At 43.8% G+C, this 23,157-nt stretch overlaps 1 protein-coding gene across 3 annotated transcripts; it reads left to right on the forward strand.

Annotated features, from left to right (window-relative positions):
* Positions 1-11,325: 11,325 nt before the first annotated feature.
* Positions 11,326-22,560, forward strand: LOC114770649 (prolyl endopeptidase). 3 transcript variants are annotated; one of them, XM_028964711.1, is made up of 16 exons: positions 11,326-11,490; positions 12,067-12,141; positions 13,448-13,581; positions 14,714-14,844; positions 14,935-15,144; positions 15,222-15,343; positions 15,863-15,968; positions 16,054-16,245; positions 17,297-17,494; positions 17,784-17,887; positions 19,667-19,803; positions 19,892-19,986; positions 20,528-20,659; positions 21,673-21,829; positions 21,931-22,259; positions 22,396-22,560. In XM_028964711.1, exons 1-15 carry the CDS (start codon positions 11,449-11,451, stop codon positions 22,223-22,225), a joined length of 2,130 nt encoding a protein of 709 aa, XP_028820544.1. In that variant the 5' UTR covers positions 11,326-11,448; the 3' UTR covers positions 22,226-22,259; positions 22,396-22,560. The 3 variants fall into 3 exon arrangements, with proteins under 3 accessions (XP_028820544.1, XP_028820545.1, XP_028820546.1); XM_028964712.1 differs by lacking the exons at positions 11,326-11,490; positions 12,067-12,141; positions 22,396-22,560 and adding an exon at positions 14,092-14,157 and having other exon boundaries at positions 13,457-13,581; positions 21,931-22,389; XM_028964713.1 differs by lacking the exons at positions 11,326-11,490; positions 12,067-12,141; positions 22,396-22,560 and adding an exon at positions 14,034-14,157 and having other exon boundaries at positions 13,470-13,581; positions 21,931-22,389.
* Positions 22,561-23,157: the final 597 nt, after the last annotated feature.

Genomic DNA, 23,157 nt, shown 5'->3' on the forward strand with positions numbered 1-23,157 from the left:
TGCATTTGTTCTTCTTTTTAAAATTCACTCACATTCACTCCATAATCACACAGTTTTAATTGAATAAATACCATTAGAATAGAATTCAGAAGAATTAAAATGAAAATATTTAGGAAGAAATGAAACAGATTTCATTGGCAAATGCTAAGGGCGCCATCCATCCAGGCAGCGCAAGAAGCGAAAGAAGAAAATAAAAGTGTTTCTTAATACTAGTTTGTATTAATGTGTCTAAACATGAAAAGAACAAGACCACATGAATTTACCTTCATAGCAAATTCTATTAGTGGTAATAACAATAATAATGATATGCAAATTACATGGTACTGTGGCAGTATATATATAAAAAAATCTAAACATTAAATTTATTTTCTTCTTGGTTTCACGAGAACTTTCTGCGAATGGACCAACCTCTTCAGCGTCCCTGCTGTTGTCTTCAATGTCATCCACCTCTGCAGTCGGGGCCTGAAAATAGCACCGGCGAGAAGCTCAGGAAACCCAGTCCCGATCAAGCTTCTTCAGTCTCAAGGCCGACGAATTCTCACCAGCTGACGGAGGATACTCAAGCGTGGTAAAAGTCCCTGGAGATCCGTGGTGGTGCAGAGGAAACATCTGGAAACAGGGAGCTCTGCGCAACTGTTTCATCCAAGCCTCGGAGAACCAAACACAGATTAGTCGTGAAAGCGATATTCCAAGATACGCAGCATAAAGGTCTCCAGTCAGACAGTTTGCATATTGCATATTCATTATTCTATTAAAATTCATATTCACTCTGCCGCCTCATATAGCAATAAAAACCCACACACTATTTTAATAAACAAAGTTGTACTTATTATTCGAACAAAATATCGATGCTACAGTGTAATACATTATGTCAATATTAATTGTTAATTATGATTAACGTAAGCATAAGTTATTAACTTTGACATTAAACACAAACAGACCCCCCCCACTGAAATTGTACTATGACATAAAGTAGGTCACAACAAACAACATTTTGAAATCCAACTTTAATTGTTTGCATTATAAAGTTATTCTCAAATATAAAAATGTAATGCATTCATTTTCATTTCATTTTATCAAAACCAAATTACAAATTGTTGCATTAAAAAAAAAAAAAAAAAAAGAGTGATGATTTGGGAGACGTTCACATACGCCGCTTAAAAATAAAAGCTTAGCGCCCGGCCAGCGAGATCTCACACCTACTCACATGTGTTTCACGCCTGCTGGCCATGGTGTCACCACCTCAGACACCCGCAGCATTCACACCTCGGTCTCCCACGGCGACAACCAGGAAAGAGCAGATGCGCTCGTGCTGCCGGTAGCTCATAACAGCGGCTTGTAGGCCTGAACTTACGCAAAGAAAAACAAGGCAGCACCGCACCACACATACGAATGGAGGATACACACAAATTCTCCCATGCGTCAGAAATAGCGGTGATTTCCTGTGTCAGTGGATCGGGTGGGGTGGTGAGGCTTTTCGGTACAAGCCGAGAGGTCTCGGGCCGCTGAGCTGCAGACAGGAAGAGAAAACCAAGTGAAAGGTGAGGTGAATTCAGAACTTCACCGGTTTTACCCAATGGGGAATCACTCGCTCACCATAACCACTTAGTCATGTTACTCGGGATTGTTGCTCCTGGAGCCCATCCTGGGCCACTGGGCGCAGGGCCGGGACTCAAATTCACAAACGCGCTCACAATTCAGAGTTGCCGATCAACGTAATTCCTAGAGTAAGGAAAGGAAATTACACAAGGGAGGAAACCGGAGAACCTGGAGGAAACCCACGTCAACATGGGGTGAGTGTGTAAACTCCACACACAAGGTCAAAGTCACAACCTTACAGGTATCAGGCCACAATGCTAACACACATGAGGTCTTGTAATATACGGAAAAACAGCCATCAAGGCACAGCGTCTCTCCAAATCGGGGCGCTTTTGCTGTGAAGGCAGAATTTGACACTCTAGGCTTCTCGCCACCACCTTAAGTTGGATGACGGGGACGGTTTTCAACAGGTTCACTTTCTTATAATTTACTCATGTTAATGAGCATCTCATCAAGCGGCTTTTGATGATGACGACAGTGAACAAAGCCGCCATGAAGGTAAAAAGAGGCGATTTGTTGTATCTCCTGATACAACAAATACTAAACACGTTTCCTGCATTGGATTCTTCAAAATGGCTCCAAAAGCACCTACTGCCAAAGTAGGCGCGTCCAAACGTTTGACTGGTAGATTTACAACATTAGGCAGATGCCCTTTCATCAGCAGTTCCGAACCCGTGAACTACATTTCAGGAGGTTTGTTTTAGTGCAAAATAAATCCTACACACAGGGAGTTATATTCATTAAGAACCATTTGTAATATTCGTTCCTTCAGAAGAGAAAAGTAATCATTACATTATGTTCCAAAGACTCTCACTTAAGTAATAATTGGTTTGAATGGTACAACAAAATGGCTGATAATACAGTAAATGAAAAACAACTATTTTAATGCTTTGAATTTCAATGTAAGTACTGTGCGAATCACAGAAGAAAATCACTAAGTTTTTCCTCCCCCAGTGTTTTTTTTTTTGGTATATTATCTTAAATATTTAGGTTAATAAATCACGTTATTTACTGGTAATTATTTGTGAATATTACTTGAACAAATATTACTCTCCTGAACAAGTGAAGCTAATTGCAAAAATGACAACGAGTATGTTACCTATTTATTAATGTATGTGTTCCTGCGCCTGCAGAATAAAGTTGAAAGCCCAGGTGGGCCGAGGAGGAACCTTGCCGGGGACCCCGACAACATGCTGACCCCCCCCCCGCTCGCCCCCAAATGCAAAGATTTGAGCACAGATCCGTCTGTCAGACAGAGGATTTCACCCCAAATCCCAGCCGATCGATAAGTGCGTCTGCTAATTAAACCCAAAAAAAAAAAAAAAAAAAAAAGGAGGTGGGGTCGGAAGGGCTGGGTAATTCATGGCAGAAACAGAAAGAAAACACAAAGAGAGCAGGTGAAGAGGCAGGTCAGGGAGAGTTGAGGGGAGGAGGAAGTGGCAGGCGGCCCAGCCCGGGCTGATTCACCGGCGTCTAGACGGTAGGAAAAGCCACAGACAGGCGAGCCCAAGGTGCAGCGCAGGTAAAGCTCGATCCTGCCCCACGTCTCGGCCAGCACCTTCCTCCTTTCCACTGCCTCCAAAAATAGCGTGATCTTCATTCTCCTCAGCACTTTCAGGAAGTGCGTTACAGTCGGCTTATAAATAGATATACACACACATATACTGTATACAAATGGTACGCTTGATCATGTAGGTAGGCTGGTAGTAGCCTAGTGGGTAACACACTCGCCCATAAACCAGAAGACCCAGGTACAAAGCCCACTTAACTACCATCGTGTCCCTGAGCAAGACACTTGACTGTCCCTGTAAGTACTGATTGTAAGTCGCTCTGGATAAGGGCGTCTGATAAATGCTGTAAATGTATAAATTAAATACAGTAGTAACTTGCTACATACATGTATATAAATTTATATGAACTTTATATTGCATATACGTAATACTTGTATATATTTGTATTACTTTGTGCATTTATTACTAATTGCCATGTGGTCTTTTTTTTTCTTTCTTGTCAGGTTCCCTTGACCTTAATCCACCCTCTCCTGCCTCGTCCATCCCTACATTGACCTAATTCTCTTTATTTAATCTTCTTCTTCGCCGCTTTCTGACAACAATCAACCCCCCTAATTGAGCAAATCCCCCATTTCTTCAGCGATCCTTCACTCGTCGCCTCGCCTCGTCCGAGACCACAGCGTCAGGAGGAAAAAAAATGACGCACTATGCCGCCCCCCCCACGCCCGGCTTTGGGGCTTTAATGTGATGCCACGTACTGGAACTGCTGTAAATGTGGCCAGGTGTAAAAGAAAATTCCCAAACTGTGGGTGAGTCACGACCAACGGACATGTCTACAGGTCCTATGTCATTACATTGAACTTTGACCTTAACTGCAGTTCTGGAACTACGATATCTTTTTGTTTTTTGGCCTTTCCACAGAATCATAGAGTAAAAACTGTACAATACTGTCATTAGTGTTCTTCAAATGTACAGTATAGGTGCTGTTTATTATAAGGGGCAACAGATATACACCTTTTAAGTTTAATTTGAAAACCACGTCCTTTAAAACACATTCATTTTGGTCAAATTGATTTGTTAAATGTGGATGCTGATTCCTAAACAGGGTTGCAGCTGCTGGAGCCCACGGCAGGACATTGGGCGCAGGGCGGGGACTAATATGTTATTTGTAGGTGTAAAACCTACGGTCAGTCGTTTTTCGGCGTTGCGGTGGTTGTCAGTCTGTGTTGACGGTGACAGTCTCGTGGCGTCTGGAAGATAACTGGCTAATCCCACCACAAACTGGCGCGCTACCCGTGTCTTCTGCCAATTAGACCTTCTGCATGTGGAGACATCAGCGCAAGCGCCCACGCAGTCTGGGTCCTGTCATACCCGAAAAGACGCACACCGCAGGGCGGACTACTTTCTTCACTAGACCGCAATTACTGCAATTATCAGTAATTAACACACACACACACAAAACATACACACTCTTATTATATTAATAGTACTATTATTAGCACATGTAGTTATTAGTTGCATGACTAACTACTCATGTACTTCATGGCGCTAACTTGTCAGTCCGAAACTAAAGTGTCTCCACAAAATGTAAAAAAATTAAAAGTGGTCAATTTCCCCTTCTATTCTAAGGTCTAATTAATAAAACAATCAAAAAACATAGATTGATGTGAAGAATTTGCAGAACTTTTAATTGGGTTTTGGTGTATTTTTTTTAACTGTCACTTAAATTATGCACAATCACTTTCTTATGCAACTTAGATATATTCACCCTTCTGTGACTTATTTATTTATTGCTGCTGCACTTTGTCTTCTATGTCTTCTATGTATCATGTTCTATGTTCTGTCACCGTGGGAGAGGTTTTCAAGTAAGAATTTCATTGTGCTCTGTACGCTGTACTTTGTACATATGACAATAAACTTCAACCTCAACTTATTTTCTCACCTGCATCACTCTCTCTGAAAATAATGGCTAAAGACGACTTCCACAAGTCTGTTGATTTATTCAAGACACATGCGGCCAGTGTGAACTTTGTGCTCCGAATACCGTCCATCTTTAATTAGAGTAAGAAATTAGCCCTGCTTTCGTTGCTCCCTCTGTCACCTCAGTCGTTTTCCGCGGCTTTGCGAGGATTAGACAGATTAAGTGTCTGAAACTTAAACCCAGTTTTTGCTCTTCTCTCCCTCCCTCGCTCTCTTTAGCAGCATCTGATAAACATAGACGGAGTGAAAGAGCAACACTGAAATATTGAAAAGTTTACAGCCCTGCAGTCATAAGATCCCCAAATAAATCATGTGGCTTGATGATAGAGTAAAAAATAAAAATCAGTCCAATTTCAGCTTATTATTGTTAAATATAGTGAACCACGTAATTGTCAGTCAAATTCACCTGGTAATAGACTAAGGCTGTTCCCCGTAGCCTAAATACAAGTTATTAATGTCAACATAATTAATGATGTGATAATGACATAAAATGGCAAGAATGCCGAAAGCTCATCTAAAAGCAGTGAGGGTGGCGGATTGGGATGTTTGCTGAAATAGGTGATGACGAACTCAGCCTGCAGCTCTCTGTGTGAATGGTTGGTGGTACGAGTGGAGTAGGTGAGCATCAGGAAAAAGAAGCAATAAGAATTAAAAAAAAAAAAAAAAAAAACATGGACATGGAAAATGAACGGTGTGCATAAAGAAAACAAGAAATATTATTTCAGGTGTAATATTATTCACTTTGGTGTGGAAGTCCGTACCAGGACACGCAATTTAATCTTTTTAATTTTCCTTTTATCTCAAGACCTTATTTTACTCTTCATCTCAAGTTGTTTTCTGCCTTAAATTCTCTTGCATTGTCTCATGCTAGAAGCAGAATCAAGGATCAATGCATTTGGTTTTACTGCAGTAAAGGACTGAGACTATGGCTGACAGTGGGGGAAAATTTTGGTGGGAAGAAACCTAAGAACCCGGAAGAAAGCCATGGCAACACGGGGAGAACATGCAATCCACTGCTTAACATACTCACTCGCTCACTTAGTCCACACTAGGCTCGCAGGTACTATCCAATGTCATCGGGAGCCAGGTAGGGGACTCTCCCACCGCATGAGAACTGTCAGTAAAACGCTGTGTCATTTTGCTCGAAAGTGTGAGTAGCGTGTGTGATGTCACTGTGGGTAAAACGATATCCCGCGGTAGGCCTCACGTCTTGCTGTCTCAGTTTTCCTAACGGCAATCTTGGACCCATCTCACTCACAATTGGGCGGGGTCACTAACTATGAATTGTATTGGGATAAAAGCAACTGTAGGGAGAGCCCTGGAGCAAAAATACATTTTATCCACTTATATATTGTGTATATCGAAGAGCGGGAAATATAAGTGACATTTTGCCTAATTTTTTTTATACAAAAGCCAAATTCTTTAAAACACATGGATAGCAGTATATACAGTAAACAGTATTTTACAGTATTCAGTGTTAAGTTACAGTACAGACCAAAAGTTTGGACACCTTCTAATTCAATTAGTTTTCTTTATTTTCACGACCATTTACGTTGGTAGATTCTCACTGAAGGCATCAAAACTATGAATGAACTCCACATGTGGAGTTATGTACTTAACAAAAAGTGGAGACCTGAACCCAATCCAGATGGTTTGGGGTGAGCTGGACCAACAAGTGCTAAACACCTCTGGGAACTCCTTCAAGACTGTTGGAGAAGCATTTCAGGTGACGACCTCTTGAAGCTCATCGAGAGAATGCCAAGAGTGTGTAAAGCAGTAATCAGAGCAAAGAAACTAGAATATAAAACATGTTTTCGTAACTCCACATGTGTTCATTCATAGTTTTGATGCCTTCAGTGAGAATCTACCAACGTAAATGGTCATGAAAATAAAGAAAACACCTTGAATGAGAAGGTGTGTCCAAACTTTTAGCCTGTACTGTATATGTTTATTAACTCTAAAATGATTAAGAGTTTTTTCAACTTATGTTTTGCCCATAGAAAGAACAAATTAGGAGCTTCCAATTGACAGGTATAGTTTCAAATGACCAATATAAGACTGATAGAGTTTATTCAGGCCATGTTAGATTTAGTTGTACATTTTCATGAGAAACAATTTCACAGTCATTTGTACAGTGATGACTGCACTGTACATTATCTACACAGGTCAGCAATTTTTTTTTTTTTACATTCTCCAACCCTACAACTGTAGGACTCATTATATCCTCCCCAACCCTGCACTGACACCATTTGCAGGCTCACTCTACCCTGGAAGGGGGTCCCTCTCTGTATCACTCCTTCCCAAGGTTTCTTCCTTTCTTTTTTTCTCTCTCCTAGAGTTTTTTTGTGTGGAGTTTTTCCTTGTGTGCAGAAGGGTCAAGTGTGGGGGGTGTCAACTGTAGGGCCTGTCAAAGCCCATTGAGACATACTGTATGTGATTTTGGGCTATATAAGAAATAAATGTTGTTGTTGTATTTACACCGGGACCACACGCCACACGGGGAGTATGAATAAGGGTTTAATGCAGCTGGCTGAGTCAGGAGGATATGAGCCTCTCTCCAAGTTTCCCACCGGCCCGATCACACATCCTCGCAGCCTTGAGGTGAGCATGGGCGTGTGAATTATATCGACAAAATATGTGCATGATTATATGAGTGTGTTTTCGTGAGGACACCAGGAGGCAGCTGAGCCTTTCAGCAGAACTGAACCAAGACCCTTCAATGCTTGATAACAAACCCGGAATGTCATAGGAGGTAAAACAAGTTTGCCCGGATACTTCTCGACCTTCAGTAAACAGGGCTTTCCTAAGAAGTGATAAGTGCGAGCAGATAAACGTGTCTAATTACCAAGACAGTAACGACCAAATGGATATTTTATCACTACCATTAACTGAGGAAAAAAAAAAGGGACTACGGGCCTCTAATCGGATGATTCAGCTTCACAGACGGGTTTGGAGTGGGAGAAGAAGTCCCGTGTTGTTCTGGTACGGGGTGACTCACGAGGGCCAAAGGAGCAAAGGAAGAGCAATACGAGTGCATCATCGCGACAACCCGGAAAGTCCTGCAGCTAACGCGCTTTTCGTAACGTCTCCTGATGTCACGGCTTTCTGTAGCACGTATGGCCTTCGTGTTCTGTTTTCGGCTTTCTCGGCGTTTCTTTTTTCGCGTGCCCGGCGCCTACCTGGGGGCGACCTCGCCAGGTGCTCGTGGGTGGGGGAGTGTTTTTGCGAGCAGAGCGGCACGCCACGCGGGGCGTGTCAAGGAGCCACATCAAAGCCGCCTGCACCGCTGGAGGATACAAAAGGGGAAGACAAACAGTGGACGGGTGCCAGAGTTTAAACATGCTAGGATCATGCAAGAACAAGCTCCTTCCAACAGTGAACAGAGCAGCCGTGAAGGCGGGTGGTTGTAGCCTAGTGGGAAGACCCAGGTTCAAATCCCACTTACTACCATTGTGTCCCTGAGCAAGACACTTAACCCTAAGTTGCTCCAGGGGGGACAGTCCCCTGTAACTACTGATTGCAAGGCGCTCTGGATAAGGGCGTCTGATAAATATAATAAATGTCGCTCTGGATAAGAATCCTGTTGGATTCTTCTAAATGGCTCCATCTTAGTCTCCATAACTGACACAGAAGAGGTGTGTCCAAACCTTTGTGACTGGTAGTGTACATATATATATATATATATATATATATAGAGGCATGGTACAGAGGTAGGACAGCGTGGCAGCAGCCTAGTGGATTAGACACTCATTGAACCACTGGTTCACTACCATCATCTCCCTGAGCAAGGCACTTAACCCTGAGTGTCCCCAGGGTGACTGTCCCTGTAACTACTGATTGCAAGGCGCTCTGGATAAGGGCGTCTGATAAATATAATAAATGTAAATGTTAATAACTAGGCTTGGTCTGAGAATAAATCAACACGTACACATTTATCAGATGCCCTTATCCAGAGCGACTTTCAATCTGTAGTTACAGGGCAGGGACAGTCCCCCCTCGAGACACTCAGGGTTAAGTGTCTTGCACAGTGATAGTAAGTGGGATTTGAACCTGGGTCTTCTGGTTCATAGGCCAGTGTGTTACCCACTAGGCTACTACCACCAGAGTGTTTTGGAGTTTGTTACAGCCTTGCCTCTTGACCTCCACTGTAAAAGTACGGGGGTTCGGTGGAATGAAGTGACAGACCACTGGAAAATCTGACTAGGTGACAAAAATGTGTAGGATTATTCGCGAAGGTTCCTTACTGTCTGCATCCACAAAGTGAAAGTGAAGTAATTGTCATTGTGAAACACAGCACACGGTGACACAACAAAATGTGTCCTCTTCTTTTAACCATCACCCTTGGTGAGCAGTGTGTAGCCATGACAGGTGCCCGGGGAGCAGTGTGTGGGGACGGTGCTTTGCTCAGTGGCACCTTGGCGGATCGGGATTCTGCAACCTTCCGAATACGGGGCCGATTCCTTGACCTCCTTTGGATAAGCAGTAATGGATCGTGAGTAGACTGCTCAGAAATGGACTGCCCGGTTCAACCAACAAGAAAAGAAACAGAAAAGAGAACAAACATTAAAAAAAAAGAAGAAAAAGTTCAGTACCACTGCTTCCCTAGTTCACTTTTTACCCAGTTCAAACCACAGACATCCCTTCGTTCCAGGAATAATGAGCCTACGGGAGTTTTTTTCTCTCTTTTCTGGCATATTATGTCTAAGACCAGCTAAACACACACACAAACTTTCAGGCAGGCGTGGCGCAGCAGGACGTCCGAGTGGTTGTACAGGCAGGACGTGGGTGTTAATCACCGCAACCGATTCCAGGCAAAAGGCCCATCTGCGTTATTACATGCCGTAAAGCAAAAGACGACAAAGTCCCAATACGATATGCAGCAGTGGTTCCAGAGCTGGGGGGGAGATCGCCGGGGGGGCGCTGAGGTTACCAAAATGATCCCGGTTACGCGCCCCAAAAATCCTGCAGGCTTTATAGACTCTATACAGCCTACAAGTTTAAAACAAAGAGAATAAGAACAAAAAACCTGCAACTTCTGTTTATTTTTTTTAGTAATGAATCGCTGCGCGTATGTGGGAAGGAATTGTGGTTGGGGGCTTCCAGGCTTGGCCACTGACGTTCAGCATATGGCCAATGACCGACATGGAGTCAGCTTACCGTATGTCCCGGAGCGGAACGCAACACCCATGAGCGACCGGACTGCTTCAGTGACATCCGCAAGGCTCCTCGGCCGTTCTCGGTTGGTGGATCTGACGTCTCCGGTGACTTCATTATCTTGCTCCAACATTCGATGACTTATTAGCACCGAGGCCTCATTTAGACTTTAGAAGTTGACTCATGCCTTTAAACTTTGAAACGTAACACGGGCAAGTGAGGGGAAACGGAACGCTGATGCGTGTGAAGGCAACAATGGAGGCGGCGTGCAGTCATCTGCACTTTATTTGGTGACAAATTTAAGCAGTTTTAAACTGAAGACATTCTAGGCTCTTACAAAAGGTGGTTCAGAACCTTTGCAACCTATCAGCTTCTGTCTTCCATGAGCAGGGTTGGCAAATAAACCGTACAGTTAGAAAATGTATTATTATTGTTTTTTACTGAGCAATGAAGTAAGTAAAGCTGGTTATGTGGTTCTATAAGGAAGCTGTTTCCGAGAGTTTCGGAATATGAAGATGGCGGCGGTTGCAATATCAATCAGACTGCAGTTCGACTAAACTAAAAATATGTATATTGTTGCCTTTGCTGCATATTTGCCGTTAATTCCAAAAACAGATTATGCAGAAGTCAGGGGCGTCATAGCAAAGGCAGAAGTACCTTTTTTTTTTTAAGATTCAGCAAATTCACTAAATCAATCTGTCTGTCTGTCTACCTATCTATCTCATTATGAATGGTCATATGGGCAAGTTTCACCATCTTGGTGATACCCCTGGTCACTTATTTTACACAATTACCCGTCTATATGTGTGAAATAACGTTACATAAAGGGCTTTTAAAAAGCTTATTGAAGGTTTTTTTTAAACTATTATAATAAGGGAAAGATGGGTCTATGTCCATGTCATGATGGAAGCATAAGGGAGAATAACAAGGAGGAGGAATCTTCCTTTATTTTAAGGTTGCAAGGGCTGAAATGAAACCCTTGTTTTAGCAGAGCCGGTGTAGTCCATGACACTGAACATACCAGGCCACCGATACTGCAGTGACACCGCATTGCCTCCACCCACCGTGTCATCACATCCTGTGTGTGCCTGCAAGAAAGGAGGGAGCGAGGTCTTTACTTTCACTTTCGCTTTGAGGGACTCTGCACCGTCAGCGCCGAGTTGAGACCAAAGACGAAGAGATAAAATATAAACAGGCAGATGCCATGGCCTTCAAGTACCCGGCAGCGAGGAGAGACGAGAGCAAGGTAGGTGTCGTGTTTACCCTGCAGGACGTTTCTCATGGCTCTTGGTCTCTTAAAGGCACAGACACACAAAGAAATCCAGGAAGAGCAGAATTAGAGGAAAGAAGGCCTCTTGTGTGTGTGTGTGTGTGCGCATACATACGTTGCTGGTCGTTGTAAAGCATGTTTCATCATTCTGTCAGGTGCAGGCTGAACGAAACTTCAAGACAGAACATGACTCCATGCCCATGAGAGCACCTGATCTTAGATGGAGAAATCTGTAACTGAATCGGAAAAATTACGGCCCAGTTTGGGTGAAGCACGTTGCGTAACGTTCAAGATCAGGGAGGTTTCAGGAGCTTACGAATTAAATTGTACCAGAGTTGGTTATAAGATGCTTCAGAAGCAACATGAATAGTTATATTAACCAGACCAAGCAACCAGTCAATGAACTAGCCATTCTGAGGCATTTCATACCTTTGGAAGTATGCCTTGAAGGAAGCCACCTCAGAGAAAGGTCGAAGGTCAGGGCAAAACTGGGCAAAATTTACATATGTAAATACAAATCAGGTATCCTTTTATGTTCCTTTTCCTTCTCAGGTGGATGAATATCATGGCGTTCAGGTCCCGGACCCCTATGCTTGGCTGGAGGACCCGAACAGCAAGGAAACCAAGGTAAAGAATGTGTGTCAGATCGTGAGCACTCACCATAAAGACGACATTACCGTGGTAAATAGCTACTACGTACAGTGTAAGCCAGAAGATTGGACCCATCCTCATATAAAAAAACCAACATGCTGCTCTTACAAAATCTTATTGTGAGAACACATCAGAGTGTTATTTAAGTGTTGAGATATTTGATGGTTTTAGGTGTGATTTAATGGATGTGCAAGTGAATGGATCCTGTTCTTGCCAGGTTTGAATCACATTTTTTTTTAGTTTTTCTGAAGAATTAAAAAGGATTTAGTTTCTATCACCGTATAAACCAAGGACAAACTAGTGAAAACGAAAAAGAGAGGCGTGAACAAATAATTAACCACAGCCTCCAATTATGAATAATGTTTGTGATAATTTCATTAAACCCTCATTCTTGGTTTGGCCACATAGTAGATGTTTTTAATATCTGTTTAAAGGTGGCGTGGCCTATTAAGAAAACATACATTATGTTGTGCTGCAAATCGGCACTAACTGTGCAACCACAGCTCCGGACATATTTTTCACGAATAAAAGGATGAATTAAAAGACGGTAAACGGTAAACAGGTTGACCTTTACACCTCAGACTTGCAGAGCAGGAGCAGACAAGAACATCGACAGTTCCCTTCCCATTTTCAATTTTTCCACATTAAGAAAAGGTCAAGATTGGGCTGTGTTTTGCTTATCAAAGTGAAATATGAAATAACTACATAATAACTATCATCACACAGATTCCAAAAAAACTGCCTGACAGGGATGGGGCTCAATTTGTATGTATGTGTGTGTGTATGAGTGTGTGTGTGTGTGTATAAACATGATAAAATATGGCATTTAGATTTGATAAATGAAAGTGTTACACGGTCAGGAGCTTTTAACAAGACCATTTAAATATTCCACAGAATGTCGCAGAACCTTTTTCCACGTGGTGTTTTTAAGATGTGAATGGAGGACCGGACCATGAAAAGTCGGTGTTTTAATTAGCTCTCTCTACCAAGCACTGCTGCTATTCTTTCTTTTTTTGAAAATCAGGTCATAATGTCTCCAACAATTTATTCTGTCCAATCAATAAAAGTCTGATTACCACAATTCAGCTGCTGGACTGATATTGTCTGATGCACATCTTAAGCATCTCAAAGTTAAATATGATCTACCTTAAAACTCCACAGGTATGGTGCATGTAATAAAGTGTCCAAAGGAGTGTCCATAAAAGAACAAAGTGGTTACCGCGGTTACCTCCTTAACACATTACTACCATGACACTCACGCCCCTACCACATCTCACTTTAGGCCTTCGTGGAACAGCAGAATAAGATCACCATGCCTTTCCTGGAGAACTGCAGCGTGCGGCAGCAATTCCACCAACGTCTCACCGAGCTCTACGACTACCCCAAATACAGCTGCCCCTACAAGAGGGGGAAAAGGTGAGCACCCTTTACAAGTCCTTCTCCAAAAACCCCACCTGCTCCCATTGCAACACAAGGGTTACAGTTTCTACTTTTATTACTCAGCGAGTAGAATTACAGAAGAGCAGCATGACAGGGAAAGTGAAAATATCTCCAGAGCAAGTCCAAAAACACGAAAAGCTGGTGATCCAGTGAAAAGTAGAACAGAAAACAAACACGTACAGAAGAATGTAAGAAATTGCTGCCATTCAAAAAATTTCAGCAATGATCTGAGGGAAAAAAAAGTTGATAGTGTCACGGTATGGATATTACCTGGTACTCCGGACCAGGATTTCATGTTTGTCTGGTCTCGTAATTCCTGATTACCCTGATTGTTTTCATCTGTATCCATGCCATGTCCTGTGTCCTCGTTTGGTCATTTGTCTTTTATTCTTGCTTCATCACGCATGTCGCTTGGGCACCCCTGACAGAAAAGATGCATGGAGCAGTTGGTCTGTGACGGATTTTTGACTTTAATCATCATTTCAGATGAAAAGAAGATAGAACGTGGCGTGAACACACATGGCCACAAGGGGCCACCAGTTAAGGAAACTCGTAAGTGAGTTTTAATCCAATGGGATAGCACAAAGTTAAATATATAAATATATATTTTTTTAAAAAAAAGAGAGATATTAACACATGCGCAGTGTCATCTCACTGAGAGCAAATAATTCCCAAAGATAAAAAAAGAACATTAAAGAACATAGACAAGAACATAGACACAGCCACTAGAGACCGCCAGTGAGCGGGACTAACAGGGACCTGTCACGGTGTAAACCAAAGACAAACTAGTGAAAATGAAAAAGAGCAGCACAGCACATGGTGCACACAGTGAAATTTGAGTGAGCAGTGGGCAGCCATGACAGGTGCCCGGGGAGCAGTGTGTGGGGACGGTGCTTTGCTCAGTGGCACGTCAGTGGTACCTTGGCGGATCGGAATTCAAACCTTCCGGTTACGGGGCCGCTTCCTTAACCGCCTAGTTCCCCACCATTTCTGTCGTTAACATATATTGCCACATGCAAAAAGTCTGGATCAGAAACTGAAGGTGTTGACAGACATTTCAAACAGAGACATTTCACGTAGCGACCATCACAATGATTGTGTCTTGTAGGTATTTCTACTTCCACAACCAGGGTCTGCAGAACCAGGACGTGCTGTATGTGCAAGACTCTCTGGATGCCCCTGCCTCCGTGTTCTTCGACCCAAACCAGCTCTCCGAAGATGGCACCGTGGCTTTAAAAAGCAAGTTCCTGCGGTGTGGTTGGACACAGACACCCACGTCTAGACTGAATGACTTCATTCTCAGCCTTTTTGTCTTTTTTGGGGGCGCAGTGGGACGCTTGTCTGAGGAGTGTGAGCTCTTCGCCTACGGCCTGAGCACCAGCGGCTCCGACTGGGTGACCGTGCACTTCCTGAACGCTGAAGATCTGAGCCCACTGCCTGACAAGCTGGAGAGGGTTAAGTTCAGCTGCCTTGCCTGGACCCACGATGCCAAAGGGATCTTCTACAACTCCTACCCCAAACAAGACGGCAAAACTGATGGTACGTGCCAGGATTGTCAGAATGTCGAGGTTCCTGTCACTGTCACATCACACTTCGTTTACTCCTCCCCGACACAGGCACAGAGACAACATCCAACCTCAACCAGAAGCTGTACTACCACGTGATAGGCACCAGCCAATCAGAAGACATTCTGGTGGCAGAGTTTCCTGACCATCCAAAATGGCACAGCGGAGTCACGGTTACAACACCAAACGATAGCCGCAGCTTTAATTAGGGAAATTAATGGTCTATGTCTGTACATGCTGCTGCTGTATCAACAGTTGAATGCAGCAAAATCCTGACACTGTGCAGGACGAACCTCCCTTCAAGTTCTGATTGGTCCATAAAAACAGCTATATGTTACTTTAAGTTATGGAAATTCTGAGAAGGGTCAGTGAACTTTTAAACATTAAAACATTTTATAAGCCTTTTAACATTAGTGGATCTGCAAATTCACTTGGCAGAAGTGGTTAAGGTTGTTGGGAGTAAAGAAATCATTAGATCATTGTGAATCATGATTAGGGTTATTAAAATATTTTAACCTCATTAAATTGAAAAAAATAAAAATTCCAAATCTAGTTATTTGCCATGTTTAAACTTTAAACGTCTTTTTAGATCTTTTTTTTTTCCTGTTACGCACATTGTCATAGCAGACATTCTGGAATATAATACGGATTGTCTGAACAATGAAAGCAGAAGTCGGGATCTTTCTCTCCAGGTTTCTGACGATGGTAGATACGCGGTTCTGTCCATAACTGAAGGCTGTGAGCCGGTTAACCAGCTCTGGTACTGTGACCTGCTGGCCCTTCCAAACGGAATCTCAGGTCTGCAAATGCGTTTTTTTTCTTCTTTTTTTCGTTTCGTTTCATAATTTTTAATGAAAGAATTATTCTGTCCAACCCCCCCCAGGCTTGCTGCCGTGGGTGAAGCTGGTGGAGAACTTTGAGGCGCAGTACTCCTACATCACGAACGAAGGCGGTATCTTCACCTTCCGCACGAACCTGGATGCCCCGCGTTACCGTGTTATAAACGTTGACCTCCAGAAACCAGACCCAGCCAGCTGGAAGACCTTCATCCCTCAACACTCGAAAGATGTTCTGGGTGAGTGTTGGGTAACGGGGGCCCTCACATCAGATAATGTGATAAATGGGTCATTTTAAACCCAAATCAAGCGAATTTCTGATATTTATTACGACATTTCGCATAAATAACATGGTAAATATATAGTATAATTTTCATGGATATTTCACCTTCAAAAGGTTTCTCATTATTCTGAGAAGATTTCCTGTCCTTTGTATTGTCGCATTAGCAAAATTAAAAGAGCCAATGAAAGTGAATTTACTAGAAACAACTCCAACGAAGTAAAAAACACTGTTCAGGGGTAATAAAAAAGGAAGTGCAATATACAGTATAATAAATCATACCAGCAATATAACATTGACTACTATTGAGTTGTACAAAATGGAAGTTTTTTCTTTTTCCTGAGAGCAACAGTGCATTGACTGACCCCAACAATGCCAGCGATGGAGATGGGCTGGGCCACAGTGCCAGGGAGTGAGTCAGGGCCACGAAATAGCGTGCCTGTATCGGGGAACTTGAGATGAGACCACAAAACCTCACAACGTTCAGACAGCTGCTGACAGCTCGGTATTTTTCCTTACAAAGTGCACGTGTGTCGCGTGGCATCAGTACATGGAAATGAATTAAATCTCCTCGTACGCGGCGTTTCAAGCTCATAGCAGAAGAAGATATATGTGAAAATTTGTGCAAAAGAAATTACATCTACTAAAGCATCTAAAACCCCTAGAACCCTTCAGTAATAAGTATAAATAAAGTTGCACATTTCTGTATTAAATTATAGTCTGTATTTTTGATTAATCAGTTTAAAACAACAAATATTATTTTTCAATATATCATTTTTTTTTTGTCAACATTTCTGGAATTCTCTGGGTGTCGAATTACTCCCAACAAAGGGAATTGGCGGCACAGATTAGATCTTGACTCAGATTCCTTTCAGCAACAACGTGCTGGTCCATTTCCTGAGAACAGAGTGACATGATTGCGCCATCTCCACTTCTGTCCTCGGGACAACTGATGTTTTCTGATCAGCAGTGGCCTAAAGTCCCTTCCGACCCCCCCCCTACTCCTTCAGGCTTTGTGGCTTGTGTGAACCAGCGCCACCTGCTGGTCAACTACGTGCATGACGTGAAAGACATCCTGCAGCTGTGGGACCTGCCGTCGGGGACGCTGATCCGGGATCTGCCCCTGGACGTGGGGACGGTGGCGGGCCTCAGCTGCAAGAAGAAGCACCCAGACTTCTTTTACAAGTTCACCTCCTTCACCACCCCAGGTACGATCCCGTCATATGTGGTCTGGCTTTCGGCGAAAATGAATTACGTGATAAAAATAAACAGAGGATTTGCATATTACAAGATCAACGTTCATACTTTGGTTTACCTCGATGCCTCGGAGAGCTTATTTTGTTAATTATTATTGCAGTGCGGTGGCTTTTTGGAAAACTCCCTACTCTCTAATATATCGAAATGATACAGCCAACATCAGTAAACACCGGGTTCAGATACGAATAGATCATGCCTAGGCGCATCCGAACAAACGAATGAATGGGAATTATTCCAAAGGCATCATCTACCACTGCGACCTCAGCCAGCCGGCTCCAGAGCCCACGGTGTTCCGGCGGGTGGAGGTGAAGGGCATCAATCCGGACGACTACGTGACCTCTCAGGTGAGACGCGACGCTTTATCCCGAAACACAAGGAGGCTATGACACACACACACACACACACACACACACAAAAAAAAAAACCTATTGGCTATGAAGACTAACAGGAACAAAAATTACCATTAAACACCCACTAATTTGTTGCAAAATGTGTTTCAATGCAATCATCTATTGTGTTTAATTACAATCTCCTCAGGAATCTTATTCGCAGAGATCCGTTAAAAATTTTTTTTGTTGTCAACACGAGGGATGAGTTCTTGAGAAAAACACTGATCTCCGGATAAGAAGATTTTAAAGAACGTCCCTCGGGGCACTGTTAAGCCCGTCACAAACAAGCCCGAATACACACGACAGCGCAAGACAACAATGGAAAGGGGTTATTTATCGACGAAAACGCATTTCCACTGAAGTTCCATTCATGCAGAGGCATGGAAGTAGGATGGAAATCTTGCTTAAGCCGCATATGTTCTTGTTCCAGTGTCTGAAAGTGGGTGATCCCTCAGGCTTGAATAAACATTGAAAGCTCTGGAGCCACAGTCAGCTTTACTTAAACTGCGGGCCATATTTTAATGGTGCTGAACAGGACTAAACAGGGAATGTTAACTAACCGACGTATCACGTCTCATTCAGCTTCCTCAACCTACTTTCTACCTGCTGCAGCCACCTAAAGGTTAATATTAAAATAGAGGATCAAATTCAGACATTTTATAATATGGTGTAAAGTAGTGGATTGACATATCTATAGATTAATATTTAGAGAATAACGAAGAGTCTCTGCGGCATAGCTGGGCTGTGGGAATCCAAAATCAATATGGAACATCTAGCCTGACCAGTTAACTGATCGAGGTCCAGTGGAGAAAGAAAACGCTATTTAGCAGCAACTTAGCTGATCATTTATCATATCATGTTTTTATATATACACTATAAATGTATTTATATATACTTTTTATACACAGTACAGGCTTCTCATTCAAGTACATAACTCCACATGTGTTCATTCATAGTTCTGATGCCTTCAGTGAGAATCTACCAACGTAAATGGTCATGAAAATAAAGAAAACACATTGAATGAGAAGTTGTCCAAACTTTTGGCCTATACTGTATTCTGTATACTAGGGAGGTAGTGGCCTGGCGGGTAACACACTTGCCTACGAACCAGAAGACCCAGGTTCAAACCCCACTTACTACCATTGTGTCCCTGAGCAAGACACTTAACCCTGAGTGTCTCCAGGGGAGGACTGTTCCTGTAACTACTGATTGTAAGTCGCTCTGGATAAGGGCGTCTGATATATGCTGTAAATGAAATGAATGACTTGAACATATACTATGCTACAACCCAAAAAAAATTATTTCTAAAGATCAGGAGGCAACTGAACTGACTCGGAAGGTTGCCGATTCGGATCCCGATCCGCCAAGGTGCCACTGAGCAAAGCACCGTCCCCACACGCTGCTCCCTGGGCGCCTGTCATGGCTGCCCACTGCTCACCAAGGGTGATGGTTAAAAGCAGAGGACAAATGTCACTGTGTCACCATGTGCTGTGCTGTAGTGTATCACAATGACAGTCTCTCCACTTTCACTTCATTGTTGTGTCCATTACATCGGTTGCATGTGGAAAGCATCAAAAGCATCAAATTCTCCTCTATTATTCTCCATTATGGAGAAGAAAATTTCCAATTCTATCTGTCCATTATAAACCCCAAATTAGCCACAGCAAGAAAAGGTCACGTGCTCAAAGGTCACGTGTAAGGTGGCAACCCTACAAACCACAAAATGTGTTTCAGGTCTTCTACCCCAGTAAAGACGGCACGGAGATCCCCATGTTCCTCGTGCACGCCTGCGGCATCAAGAAGGACGCGTCGCACCCAGTCTTCCTGTACGGCTACGGAGGCTTCGAAAACTCAATCCAGCCTTATTACAAGTGAGTTTCATCAGCTGCTCTGGAGGGGATTTAAAAAGGGCCTTTTAAAGAATAACCCCAGCCTCGTCTGTCTCCGCCTCTCTGCCAGTGTGGCCTACCTGCTGTTTGTTAGACACCTGGGGGGGATCCTGGCCGTGGCGAACATACGTGGAGGGGGCGAGTACGGTCAGACCTGGCACAAAGGTATCACTCCAAAAAAGGAGCCTCCCAGCTGCCGTAGAGTAAATCCCACCATCCCCGGGCTCCCACTTCCGGACTACAGTTTACGATTTGATCATGTTTTGTATGATCCTGATGAGCAAAAATTATGTTCTGGCAACGTTATGGTGTCCAGTATTGACACCAGCATAGACCAATACGGTTTTTAACCACATTCAACTTTGTAAAATATCGAACAAATATTGTTTTTTGACATTATGTTTTATGCATTAACTTTTATCTGAACTAAATGTCATCTTTAATACTGTTTTCCAAATGATGTTTGCTTATATCATAAATATGTTCCCTGAGGTGCTCAACCTTCAGTTGTTCTAGCAGATCTCCAGATTTTGACAATGATTCTGAAGTCCTCTCCTTCCACGTTTCGGAAGATTTAAAAGAAATGATTCGATTTTTATAAATACCAAGGGTGTTCGGGTGTATTTCTGGGTGTATTTCTGGGATAAGCGGGGTTCAGGTGGCAGATGGTGGAGAAGTGTGTGCAAACGTGTGTGTTTGTGTGTAGGCGGTTCACTGGGCAACAAGCAGAACTGCTTTGACGACTTCCAGCGCGCCGCTGAGTATCTGATCCAGCAGGGCTACACCACAGCCAGCCGCATCGCCATCAACGGAGCTTCTAATGGCGGACTGTTAGTTGGCAAGTGTTTTTGTGTGTGTGTGTGTGTAAATTTGACAAAGGCCAATAAATAATGCACAGAATCGATGGACGATTAATGCAGAGGCTCCAAAATGAAGGCGTAACTTTGCCAACCACTCACCGTTAAGTAGAGTTCCCCCGGCTGAATGACTGAAGCGCCTCAAGTTCAATTACCAGCCTGTTCTGCAGCAAGAACATTTCAGCGTTCTCCACCGGGGCTTTCATCAATCATTCAGTAACCGCTCCCACACAAAGAAAGAAAGAATGAAAGAAAGAAAGAAAGAAATATGTCTTAAGCTAAATGTGTTACCATGAGATTCATTAAAAAGTGAACAGATTTACAGAGCCATTCTGTAATTAGTCAGGAGATTAAACAGAAGATAGAATTAAATAACCACAGCCCGCCATATGCCAGCGTGCCGAGCCAAGTTTGCCCCCTCTCCTCCGTCGGCACGGACCCGTCTACTCGTCTATCGGGATTTTTTTAGCTCTCCCCGTGTGTCTGCTGCTCTTGGAATTGAGATGGGTGCTGATGTGTTTAGGGTTGGGATGATTCTCAGATGAAGTTTTGACATCTTGGGGTGAAATTGACATCTTGATCAGCTCTTTCTACTGGCAAAAGCACATGCATAAATTCTTCACAATGACACAAAAACCAAATGACTTAACAGATGGAAGAAGTCGGTGCAAATTTGAAAAAACTGTTTTTTTTTAATGAAATAGAAATATACGTGCGGTCGTCCAAGGTGCCACTGAGGTGCCACTGAGCAAAGCACCGTCCCCACACAACTGCTTTCTGGGCGCCTGTCATGGCTTCCCACTGCTCACTCAGGGTGATGGGTTAAACGCAGAGGACAAATTTCACTGTGTGCACACATGTGACAATCATTTCACTTTCACTTTGCATTTGTAACTGTATTGTACAATTGCATTGTATTTTTTTCTTTGTTGGGTAACCATGGAGTTTTGGTGATTTTTTTTTAAGACCCTTGTGCGTCTGATTCTGCCCTCAGCGGCCTGTGTCAACCAGCGGCCGGACCTGTTCGGATGTGCCGTGGCTGAGGTGGGGGTGATGGACATGCTGAAGTTCCATAAGTTCACCATCGGCCACGCGTGGACTACCGACTACGGCTGCGCCGATGAGCCGGAGCAGTTCCAGTGGCTCATAAAGTAGGCATGGGCCTGGATCTGCCTCATATTAACACTGATTGTGTCAGAAGTCTCCAGATTTGGACGCTGGTGACCACTTTTGGCGCGTCCTTCTGTTTCAGGTACTCGCCCCTCCACAACCTCCCGCCAGCACCCAGGGAAGGCCCACCTTATCCAGCCATGCTGCTCCTGACGGCCGACCACGACGACCGCGTGGTGCCCCTGCACACTCTGAAGTACGTGGCCAGGCTGCAGCACGGGGTGGGCAGGAGCCCCGGCCAGAAACAGCCCCTCATGGTGCGCGTGGACACCCGCAGCGGCCACGGCGCTGGCAAGCCCACCGCCAAAGCAATCCTGGAGGACTCGGACATCTTCTCCTTCGTCGCCCAGACGCTGGGACTCAGCTGGAAGGACTGAGTGGAAACCTTAACCGTTCACATACCATTAACCTGTGAGGAAATTTCACACGCATCCTTAGTAGACTCTCTCTGATTTGTTCATTTTACACACATCCAATACATTACATTTTAGCAGCACTGTCCCTGTCATAATGTGCTCCACAATAATCATCATACGTCTTTCCACAGGCTACAGGGTGTGAATCAATTCGTAATAATTTGACAGTGAGCACGGTTGGTGACATTTTATTTCACTTTTACAAAAAAATTGGAATATTGTGCACTATGTATACGATCATGCGTGTGCTTAAAGTAAAGTGTTTATAAAAGTTGGCAAAATCTATCTTCAAAAAATCTGTCCCTCTTTTATTACACAACAAACCCATCAAAACCAGCTTGCATTACCCCTGCTCACCACTAGATGGACGTAGAGCGCCACCGAAAAGAGAAATGTTGCAGCTATGCTCAGACGCGCCTCTTAATGCCCTTCAGGCCGCTCCATCAGAGTCGGGGGCGGGGTCAGGAGGTGTCTGTCAGCAGCAGAGGGTCCCGGCCGTGTGAAGACGGGGCCGAAATAGAGCAGGTCAGAACCTGCGGTGAGATTCATCTTCATCTACCTGAAGGAACGTGGCAGGACTAATGGCTCCGGGAAAGGCTCCGAGAAGAGATAGGATGGGAGCGGAGGAGGGCGGGAGGGAGGGAGGAGGGATGAGGCGTTATTAGAAATACGGCGAGGAGTAAGGAGGCTGAGAGACGGGGGGTTGTTGCTACGGGAGGGCGGGAAATGAAAGCCTCCGGTCACAGGAAGTTTAATCTCAGCTCAGTGCCCAAAGTTGGGAAGTGCTCCGCTGGACCGCTGGTCTGGGTAAGCACCTCTCAGAGGAAGACGCTTACAGGACGGCAAGGGTGGGGGAGACCAGGCGGAGAGGAAGAGCCTGCGGTTCACACAGG

Source organism: Denticeps clupeoides, chromosome 20 (assembly GCF_900700375.1).
Source record: "Denticeps clupeoides chromosome 20, fDenClu1.1, whole genome shotgun sequence".
Classification (NCBI taxonomy): Eukaryota; Metazoa; Chordata; class Actinopteri; order Clupeiformes; family Denticipitidae; genus Denticeps; species Denticeps clupeoides.